The sequence below is a fragment of the Squalius cephalus genome (assembly GCF_949319135.1).
Source record: "Squalius cephalus genome assembly, chromosome: 13".
Classification (NCBI taxonomy): Eukaryota; Metazoa; Chordata; class Actinopteri; order Cypriniformes; family Leuciscidae; genus Squalius; species Squalius cephalus.
Genome location: NC_137134.1, coordinates 23,245,656 through 23,257,445, shown reverse-complemented (window position 1 = coordinate 23,257,445; position 11,790 = coordinate 23,245,656). Strand labels below are relative to the sequence as shown.

The 11,790-nt window shown below is 36.1% G+C and overlaps 1 protein-coding gene across 10 annotated transcripts in view; it reads left to right on the top strand.

Moving 5' to 3' along the window:
• Positions 1-6,845, top strand: part of r3hdm1 (R3H domain containing 1) — a 41,700-nt gene extending 34,855 nt beyond the window's left edge. For 8 of the 10 annotated variants that reach the window (XM_079889865.1, XM_079889873.1, XM_079889869.1 and 5 more), the window contains 8 exons: positions 354-508; positions 593-744; positions 868-971; positions 2,838-2,986; positions 3,073-3,220; positions 3,325-3,449; positions 3,601-3,685; positions 6,146-6,845. In XM_079889865.1, coding sequence (XP_079745991.1) covers positions 354-508; positions 593-744; positions 868-971; positions 2,838-2,986; positions 3,073-3,220; positions 3,325-3,449; positions 3,601-3,685; positions 6,146-6,489 — 1,262 coding nt within the window. In that variant the 3' untranslated portion in view covers positions 6,490-6,845. The remainder of the gene's footprint in view (positions 1-353; positions 509-592; positions 745-867; positions 972-2,837; positions 2,987-3,072; positions 3,221-3,324; positions 3,450-3,600; positions 3,686-6,145) is intronic. The other 2 variants (XM_079889872.1, XM_079889866.1) reach the window with 1 other exon arrangement.
• Positions 6,846-11,790: the final 4,945 nt, after the last annotated feature.

Here is an 11,790-nt window from a genome sequence, read left to right as displayed (position 1 = left end):
CTATTTTGCAGACATCACAAACTTACATCTAATCTTCTCAATACTTGTAGGACTTCACTCGGCGACTCTTTTTCTTCAGAAGCGAACGGTCTAAGACTAAGACACGCATTAACGTCCATCTGTTCCCGCTCATTTCCACGCCAGCCAGCGTCTTTTACTTCATTTCACTGATTTCAGTCTTTTCGGGATTAAACTGCGCATTTAAAAGTAGTTTACAGCTTTAATGTTGCATAAAACCCCTCTTTGTTTTTGCACTTTGTCTTGAATGTTTCACTTCCAGATGTTGTTTGTTCGTGGTTTGTCGGATTCGCGGTTGTTTATGCTAAAGAGTTGCTGTCGGAATGTCATTTCAGGTTTCCAGACGGTCATGCCCGGTCAACCCCCCGGCTACCAGGGCATGATGGGAGTTCAGCAGACCCAGAACCAATCGCTGGTCGGCTCTCAGGGCGGAATGGCCAATCAGATTCAGAGCGTTATGGTGCAGTATCCCACAATGCCTCCGTATCAGGTCAGTGCTGCGTTTTGCAAATCTCATCATTTTTTTTCTCAGTACCTGGAGTGATTTTGATGCCGTAACGCGTGCGTTTGGCAGGTGTCTATGCAGCAAGGTTCTCAGAGCGTTCAGCAGGCAGCCTATCAGCAACAGATCATGCTGCAGGGACAGACCAATCAAGCGCCAGCGCCCTCCGGCAACATGCAGGTGTATTACAGCATGCTGCCGCCGACACAACACTCTAGCATCAGGTAACACGCATATGTCGATGCATTTAAAAGTGAATATTTGCTTTCAACCAATCAGATTGAGGCATCGCTGATTTGATTGGGCCTCTAGTGTGTCTCATGCGAACTTCCTGTGTGTGTGTACAGCTCAGCTGTTGGCTTCCTCCCGCCGCCGGGTTCAGAGCAGATGTCGTTTCCCCGAGCGCCCTCCCCCTGTGGCTCTCAGCCAATCACAGGCCAGCAGTGCACAGGTATCATAGCCGCCTTCAGTGTACAACTATCCATAATGGTGCAAATGAATATATATATATATATATATATATATATATATATATATATATATATATCAAATAATAATAATTAAAAACAACGTTTTCGACTAGCTTATAGCAGGTTATTTTTGGTGTATTTTGGGCAAATTTTGGTATATATTTTGGTACATAATCAACACTAAATTAAATTGTATATTCATATTATATTTCTAAATTAAAATAAAACTTTATCAAACAATAAATTGTAAAATATTATTATTATTTTTTTTCAAAATGTTAAATGTAAACAGTTTTTTTATTATTATTGTGAAAACTCAAACTCGCCTCTGAAGCTCAGTGTCATTTACTAACTAACGGCAGTTTTTTTTAATTAGATATTAAGTCTTCGTGCATCTCTCGGTTAATAAGTTGAGTGCATATAATGAGCTTTGAGCAGTTTATTGTTCATTTTCAAAATGTTTTACTTAGCTGTTTAATTAAATGTTGTTTACAATTCTGCTTTCTTCCTGTGCCTTACGGGCGTTTGTGAAGAGTACATCACACGTTTCAGAAGCTGTGAGAAGACACTGTTTATTTGAATAAACCTCAGTGTTAATGAACGCTCGGCTAGTGTGTGTGTGTGTGTGTGTGTGTGTGTGTGTGTGTAGATGAGGTGATGATTATGTTGCTGAAGAAGAGGGTGTTTTTAATGAGGAAGAGGCGAGACCCCACACACTCTTTGACCTTTCACTGTTTAATAAAGCGCTTTAATTGGCCTGTGTGTGTGTGTGTGTGTGTGTGTGTGTGTGTGTGTGTGTGTGTGTGTAGTGGTACATTTCATTTTTGCCTGCTGTCGAATAATTCAGTAGCAAGCAGTGTATTTTCAACACCACTGATTAATATATATGTCTGCTATAGTGAAGCTGTACAGTTCTAAAGGTTAATAAGAATAAGTGTTTGTGTGTGTGTGTGTGTGTGTGTGATGGTACTATATTAGATCTGCAACGATGTTAAAATAATTCAGAACAATGTGACGTCTAAAAGTTTTAATAAGTCGTTTAACTAATTGTTAACTTTAATCAAAATTAATAGTATATATTTAATATATAAATATATATCATATATATTTATTTATTATGTATTATTATATATAATATAATTAATAATATAAGAATTATACTACTATGTGTGCTATAGTACTATATAAGACAAAAATATTACAAAAAATAGAGAACAATGTGGTGTCTAAATGTTTTGATGAGTCTGTTTGAAAGTATCAGTATTAATAGAAAAATTAATTCATATTAATATTTATTAAATAGTTTAATATTTTAATCATTTACATATTGATATAAAAAATAAAAAATATACACATTATATATGTATTATAAAATTAAACATTTGTATTTTATTGCAATCTGTAATTTAGATTATCATTAAAACCATTTTAAAACCATTACTGTTTTCATGTTACAATACATAATTTATATTAAAACTGTTGTGTGTGTATATATATATATATATATATATATATATATATATATATATATATATATATATATATATATATATATACATACTTGAATTAATAAAAGTAATACATTTAAATACCATTTCTGGTTTTTTTAATCACAATTTATAATTTAAGATTAGATATTTAGTATTAAATGTAAGTAGTTAAACGAATGTGTGCGTGCGTACCGTATATATATAGATATATAGATATGCATATCTTATATTTTCGGTCTTCTATTTTAATTATACATATTATATATCTGAATACATATAATCACTTCTGATTTCCAGTCAAACACTTGTGGTTTAAGTGTGTAGTGAAATCTGCTGAATCTGTGCTGTGATTTCCAGCAGTGCCTCCGCCGCCCCCTCCTGGTGGAGTGGTGATGATGCAGTTGAGCCTTCCTCACAGCCAGCAGCCGAGAGCCCCGTCTCCACCGCACTGGAAACCAAACCGCTACTACAAGCCCAGCGATCTTCCCCCACCGGACACCACGCAGGTACAAACATCTGGATCAGATCCCATGTGACGTCACTCTCACGTGACGCGACGCAACACACATGACCTCTCTCTCTCGCTTTCTAGAATAATCCGCAGCAGCTGCTAAGCCCCTCCCCATCTCCGGTGCAATCTCCTGGTCCTGCCCATCTGGTCAATCTGAAGGGTCCTCGTCCTGGCCACGCCCCCTATCCCATCATGCCCCAGTTTTCCCGCCCTTACGCTCCAGGCCAAGGTGAGCCAATCCGAGTGAATCTAATCCGATTAGCTCATAGCTTTTGGTACATTCTGTTATATATGGTGTGAGTTTAGATAACGTTGGTGTTGGTGTGTTCACAGGTGATGGCAGGTATCCTCCTCTGATTGGGCAGCCGCTCCAGTATAACCCTCCCATCAGACCCCCACTAATGCACGGCTCTCATGTGGTCAACCACCACCATCATCATCATCTTCATCACCACCAGGTTGAACACACACACACACACACTGCTCTCACACTGAGGTGATCTAACAACATTAATGTGCATCTAGCGTCATCTTCATCCCCATCGTCATGTTAAACACGGGAGTTTCTTGTTGTTTACACACATCAGCTCACGTTCGGCTCTTTCTCAGGGTCCTGTGGGTATCCGGCACGGCGTGCGCAGTCGAAGACCCCCAAAGAAATCACTGTCTACTGACATGAGCACTGGAGAAACGGGTACGAAAAACATGAATTATGAAAGTATTGATAAACTTTGATAAATTGTCATGATTAGTCTGATCGCTGAAATACAATTTTGAAATACAATACAATTATGGGGACCAAAAAATTTCGGGATAAATACATAAATCCTGGTTGGAGCAAATCCTATTTGTGTACTCTTATGTGTAAACAATAAAATTTCAATATATATTAAATTATATGTGTGTGTATGTATGTGTATATATATATATATATATATATATATATATATATATATATATATATATATATATATATATATATATGTGTATATATATATATATATATATATATATATATATATATATATGTGTATATGTATATGTGTATATGTATATGTGTATATATATATATATATATATATATATATATTAGTGGTGGGCCGTTATCGGCGTTAACGCGCTGCGTTAACGCGAGACTCTTATCGCGCGATAAAAAAAATATCGCCGTTAATCTATTCCCCAAGTTGGGTTGGGAGATGATGACGCAATCTACCCGCGGCCGCGAGGTAAACCCGGCTGCAACGCATATTCGTCGTCAAACACGGCTGAAAGTGAAAGCTGCAACATCCATTATTTGGACTTGGTTCGGATTTAAGCCGTCCGACAAACAGCAGCAAACGATAGACAGAGTGTGTGGGGTAACGGTTCGGTAAGTTAACACACGACTAATCCGTTCTACCACCTCAAATTCAAAACGAAACATGATATCACTGAATACCAGCGCGCGCGTATTATTCTCTTTCCAATATATCTTAGTGGTGTAACGTTAACACATAATCTCTGTCTATGCCCGATTTTAAGAATCGTTGTTGTGTTTCTTTTTAACTGAAAAGACATCAGTTAGACAATATTATCATTTTAATTTTGGGGTTTCATAAGCTTAAAGCTATAATAAACATTAGACCTACTTAAGTCTCTGCAGCTAGTGTACTTAAATTTTAATTATCTGCAAAATTATGTTGTATACTTACAGTTTTGCACAATATATGTTCTCAAAACTACATATACCCTTTAAAAAAATACATTTAGCAGTTGTTTAGCAGGGTCTGTGTAACCTGTTCTGAAATGGGTTTTTTTATTATAATATACTGTATATCGTTATCGCAAGAGGCTGCAATGTATATCACAATATGGATTTTAGGCCATATCGCCCATCCCTAATTGATAGCCTATAGTAGTTGATAATAACATAGGCCTACCTAATGTTGCCTATGGACGGTAACAGTACAGTAGTAACCTTTACAGTCTATGAGTAGAACAGCTTTCTCAAGCAGTTTGTGATGCATTTTGGAAACAGTAGATGAGCCCCTGGTCTAATGCGCCACCTGGCTTGAGAAACCCGTTCACAAAGACTTACTTTTATAGTCATTATTTGGGTAGCACACATATTCTGAATGCCTTCGGCAGAATTCAAATGAGCCATTTTAATCTAGATTAATCTAGATTAATTTCAAAATTAATCTAGATTAATCTAGATTAAAAAAATTAATCTATGCCCACCTCTAATATATATATATATATATATATATATATATATATATATATATATATGTGTATGTATGTGTGTGTGTGTGTGTATATATATATATGTATATATGTATATATATATATATATATATATATATATACACACACACACACACACACAATCATACATACACACACACATATATGTATATTATATAGATATAATAAAAAATATATATATACATGTGTGTATTTGTGCATGTATGTGTGTGTATATACATATATATATATATATACATATATACATATATATATATATATATATATATATACATACATACATACATACATACATACATACATACATACATACACTCAATCATACATACACACACACACACATATATGTATGTATATAAATAGAATAAAAAAAATAAAAAATAAAAATATATATATATACACATGTGAATGTGTATTTGTGCATGTATGTGTATATATATATATGTATGTGTGTTTGTGTTTTCTCGCTATAGTTTAGAAAATGGTAATAAAATATGACAAGAACTTGAGAGTTATCAAATCAGTTGATATTTCACTGGTTTTGGCCATCCTTCTGTTAGACTGTTTAATTTTAAAGGTCGCATTAGCAATTAAAGAAAAAACACTTAAGCAAAACATGGTCCGGTCAAAGTGTCTGAATAATTTTTGGTCCCAAATTTTTATACGTTTTACTGGTAGTCCACTGTATGAAGAATTTTTGGGTATAATATGTCACAGTTTACTTTATTAAGCTATCCTCACTTACATAAATGAACTATAGTGTCCAGCACCCTCTAGTAAACATTATATCTGGTGTCTGAATAATTTTTGGGTTGTCTGTATATAAAATCCTATATGTATGCATGCATCACTATGAGTTTTAGTATACACAATCAGTTTTTCAGTAACATTATTTTTGTGCGTCCAGACATGGGCCGTGTTTTTGAGGTGACGGACCTTCCGGCTGGCATCACTCGAGTGGAAGCGAACTGTTTACTGGCAGAACTGAGCAAAGTTGGCGCTCTCATAAAATGGCTGCCCGAAACCCCGTCCCCCAACCAATCAGAGGGAGCGGACGTTACGAACTCTGACCCTCCCAAACCTCCCCCTCACGACCTGGCGTCCACGTACACCATCCTGGCCTTGTTCCCGTCGAAGTACGCGGCGCAAAGTGCGCTTCAAAAACTCAACAGCACCATCACCAAATTCAAACTGAGAACTAGCAGGGGACATAATGAACAGCACACGCTCGCCAGATCCAGCTCTCAGTGAGGCCACGCCCCTTCCCCCTCTCTCCACCAATCACCACCATTGCCTCAGGCTCACTTCCTGCCATTTCAGTCACACGCCTTCCTGGTTTTGTTTGTTTGTTTGTTTGTTTTTGCACCACTATGGCTTGATCCAAACGGGTTTGTTACTTTCGAATGGGGTTTTCATGTTAGTTTGTTAAAAAAAAAAAAAGAGAACATTTCGAATGTTGTAGTTGAATTGTTCTTTCACGGTTTCAGCCGAATTTGAATTATCTAGCTTTGTTATTTATAAGAAACCAAAACGAAGGCAAAATAAGATGTTTGGCTTATTTTTATTCTTTTTTTTTTTTGTTCATTTTGAATAGATCAGGATTGCAACACTGAAACCGGAGGATGTTGTTTGTGGGGTTTTTATCGCAAATGTCACGAAACGCATCATATTGTTCGTACGAATTTTTTGGCCATTTTTTGTTAAACGAATGGAAACAAGCAACCAAACATGTTACAACTGACACATGAACTTAAAGACGGGACACAAGGGAACACTTCGACCTGTGCCTTTAAACAGGGGCGCGTTGTTTACGCTGAACAAAGACTAAGCCAGAAAAACAACGTCCAAAAAATGCGTAATTTATACTGTAGCCGAATCCGAATAAGCCAGTCATTTTTTTCCTTCGGCCGAGTGCCAGTTTTTGGCTCTCCAGAATGTGGACTGAGTGTTTTTGAATTTTTAACTTAATTTAAACGTTGATGGAAACGGCGCAGTGGCCAAACGGAAGGTTTTATCGCTTTCTTTCTCATTACCTGTCTTTGGGGCGACTGACAACAGTCCATTTATGGGTTTTTAGATTTATTATCCTATTAAAAGTCACTGGAATAAAGGTTTGCACTCTCTCTCTCTCTCTCTCTCTCTCTCTCTCTCACGTCTTTCCCCTCTTCTCTTTAATGCGTTTTTTTTTTCTCTTATTTTATTTTTGTTGCGAGATGTGTGGACTATGAAAGGCTGTAAAATGTTTGCTGGAGCAAGTTGTTTTTATCTCAGTTTGAAACCAATAAATGTTTACACATAATGGTTTTTCCATGTCCCAAATGTTTATTATTGACTATAAAAGTCCAAATGGATTGACAACTTTAAAGAGGTGGAGGGGGGGAATGAAATATATTTGTATATTGTATAAAACAATATCTGTAGATATTTTTTAATATTTTTGAAAATGCATTTAATTAAATGCATCCTAAATTTAAAATGATTTATATATATATATATATATATATATATATATATATATATATATATATATATATATATATATATATATATATATAATGTATAATGTTATTGATTTCATAAAATATATTTTATGAATTTTAATTATATACTATTTCAGTTGTAGACTACATTAAAGAAGAATACATTGTGTAATGAAACTTGCTTAAAATTACAGTGCTATTATGTGGGTATTAAGTGTCTTAGGTCTAAGATGGTGCAACTAATTCCATGTCAAAACTGAACTCTTTTGGCATATTGAGTTTCCTGTTAAATTGAAAACGACCAAATCAAAACAGGTGAAATCTGAAGAATCACATGTGTGTTTCTTGACGTTTAAAGGTTCTTAATGCACCTCTAATAGTGTTTGCATTTTACAGCCTCACAAAATGTTTTGTGTCCTTCTAGTGTTATTCCCATTGATCAACTGTTAAAGGACCGAGATTTAGCCAGGTAAGTCTTACATTTCTGCAGCAGAATTTTATCCAGACCAGTTTACATTGCATTGTCAGTTAACAGAAGCCATGATTTGAGCTACAGGCACAATTAAGCGAGGATTGATTCTTGACGGTTCAGAAGAGAACAGGGTGTACAAAACATAACGATGAGTGGACCGATAGCAAGATTAGTTCCTAGAGCCAAAATCAACCCACTGATTAAAAGAGAGAATGACTTTTAGAATATTTATTACATTTTAATTGTATTTAGTCTGTAATTAGCTACATTTGTCTCAAGTTCTATATTTCATAAATCATGTGTTCTCCAATTATTAAAAAAGTTGAAAAAGATGTTTAGAAGGGTGAATGAGTCACGCAGGTTAGACGCCATTTTGAATTGAACGGGAATGAAAACAAGGCTAAAAGAGGGATCGACTTAAGTCTTTACAATGACAAGCATTGTATAAAGGTTATTTTCACATCTCATAACTTTAAAACATATTTTGTGGAGTTTTTATATACATTGAAAGCACTGTAATCCTATCCCTCACAGCATACTTTTCATTCCTGTCATAAAATAAATGTAGCAACCTTGAATGTTTAGGTCTAAGTTAGCTCAATTTACATTGACAAAATTAGGCTACCACATTTTTAAGGAATATTTATTTATTTACTTATTTTTACTTTTAAAGGCACACTATGCAGTTTTTGTTTTTCTCAAACAGCGCCCCCTAGAGTCGCTGTGGAGTACTTGTATTTAACGTCACTGTCGTAAAAACCACTCGCGCAGAGCCGTCTCTCGCCAGAGCCGATCGCGCTTTCTTAGTCAACTCTGCCATGATTCACGTCTGAAATGCGTGCTAGTGTCTTTCATAGAGGTTATTGATGTATATGACGTCGTGCCGTAAAGCAAGTCGTGATTCTCGCGAGATTTGTCGAGGCGCCACCTCTCAAACCTGCTGGTTTTGCCAGCGGCGGATGATTCGCCCTACTAGGGGTGTAACGATACATCGATATGGATCGATGCATCGATATAACGTCTAACAATACGATGCATCGATTCCACACTTAAAATATCGATATACACCTTTATTTTGACACTCTCCACATTCTCACGTAACATCCTTCCGCCAAAGCGAACACTCGTTTACTCACCAACCGCCTGCCGGTGTGTAACGTTAATCTCCTCATCTGAAAAAGACGCCTGACAAGACTGACTAAACCCTAAACAAGTTTTTTTCACAAAAGTCTGTATTGTCCGCTGTCAAGGCATCGCGAGTTCATGTTTTACAGCAGAAACAGACAAGCACTCGCACCCTTGTTGGTGAACACAACACGATAAGTCCGTTTTAGCGACTCAGCGCGCAGTATTCAGGTCAGATGTCACTTTGAAAAGACGCGCTCGCTAAGAGGAGTTTCGTCAAAGCTGACTAAAAGTGATCGAGGATGGATAACTTCAATGAACTCGTGATATCTTCTTCAGGGCGTAAAAGGAAAATAAAAGCTGAAACATTTTCACGGAACCTTACTAAAGCAGCACGTTACAGTGTTGAGGGAAAAGCTCTCTGTACTGCGTGTACGTTATCACAACAACAAAGTTTGTCAGGCGTCTATGTCAGCTGAGGAGATTAACGTTATGAAGATTAACCGAGTGTTGTATTATTTATCATAGCAATTACTTGGTTTTGTTTGACTCAGAAAGATGAAATGTAAATGTATCTCTGCTAAAAAAAGAAAAAAAACTTTTAACATATTAAAGCATACTTTCAATTAACTTTAATTTTGTAATTTACCTGTATTTTTTAAGTTATTATTATTATTAATTAAAACAACCCAGCTGCAGTTTGATTGATATTACTTGGATGCACAATAATAATAAAAAACATGATTTATGAAAATGAACAAGAACGGAGTACTTGCAAATGACCACTTCTGTTATAAATGTCCCAATTGGGAGAGGGTGTGCAATTTTCAAAGAGTTTAATTAAACGTTCATGTTATATATTTTGATTGCATTTGTGAGTTAATAAAAACGTAACTGGTTGTGTGAACATAATATCTAAATATCGATTAATCGATCGATACAGCCCTGAATCGAATCGAATCGTATCATGGAATTTTTTTAAAGGATCGGAAAATATCGTATCGCTGGCTGAGAGAATCGATATCGTATCGTATCGTGATGAACTGTCCGATTTACACCCCTACGCCCTACTACGAGTTTGTTTACCATCGAAATGATTGCGAAGATGTTATTAAGGTACAGATCTTGCATAGTGTGCCTTTAATTAAAATAGCTTTAATAACGACCAGTGTTGGACCAGAACAACATACTGCAATTTCTCAAAGAAACACCAGCACAAACAACCGTTCAAAACGGTATCGTCAGTAACCGAACACACATAGCCTATAACCAGATGGGGAAAATACGCCTTAATATAATACCGTAGCTATCTATATTATAAACTATAAGATGTGTTCTTGTGTGGATTTGCTACATGTTGTCAAAGTTCTTGACCCACATTCCCATGATCATTGAACCCAGATCCACAAAGACGGATGTTTGCTTAAAAACTCCACGAAGACCTGCTCAGACAGGCTGCGGAGACGAAAAGGATCTGTCAAACCCGGATTACACACCGGAGGATCCCCGGAGGTGTTTGTCTTTGTTCACATGCCTGTCTGATATCAAACAAAGAAACGTGTGCTTTCATTCAGACACCCTGCGGAAGAGCCTGACAGGATGTGGGCGGTTTAACGGAGCAGCGCGTGAACTGATGCTGCAGCTGCGGGTGCACGCGCAAACCTCAACTCACCTGGAATGTTAAAACAGGAAATGCTGATGAATGTGTTTGAAAGGTCTGGTAGGATTATAAACCTCGACAAAACATTAGCACAGGGAGGATTGCATAGGGGTCATGACAAATAAAGATGTCAGAGATGATAAAAATTGTTTAAAACACATTTAAGCTACTTCTTAGAAATGTAGGCTAATATTTGTGTTCACGTAGCTTACTTACAAACGAACTCATGATATTTTTAGAGCCATTAAATATACCAAGTAAAAAGTTCTAAAATTCAAGAATTTTGTTGAAATTACTCTGATAAAAGCACACACAAACACGTGTGTGTGTCTGTCTGTGAATAATTTAATATTATTTTAATATTTAATAAAATATAACAAAATCTGATAATATCTAATGTTGTATAATTCAATGCATGTAGCGCCAAACTAATAATGGCAATATATTTTTTCAAGAATTTCACCATTAACCTTTATAGACCCACAGAAATCTCAAATTTACTTTTAAGATCATATGTAAGCCTATTTAAGTCATTTAATTTCTGAATAACTTTACTAGATTCGAACAAACAAACAAACAGCAAAACAAGAATCGCGTCATTGACCCTTAAACAAAATAGATGCATTACCTATCCACCACCTACTCTATGAATACGAAAGCTAGAGAGACGAGAACGAGACACAGGCACGGTACATTATACTGGAACTCTTCAACGAAACACCAGAGGGCGCCATTGTACTAGCATTGATAAGGCTTTAAACTGCTGTTTTTTATAATAGGCTAGGCTAGTGCACACTAAATTGTACATGAATATA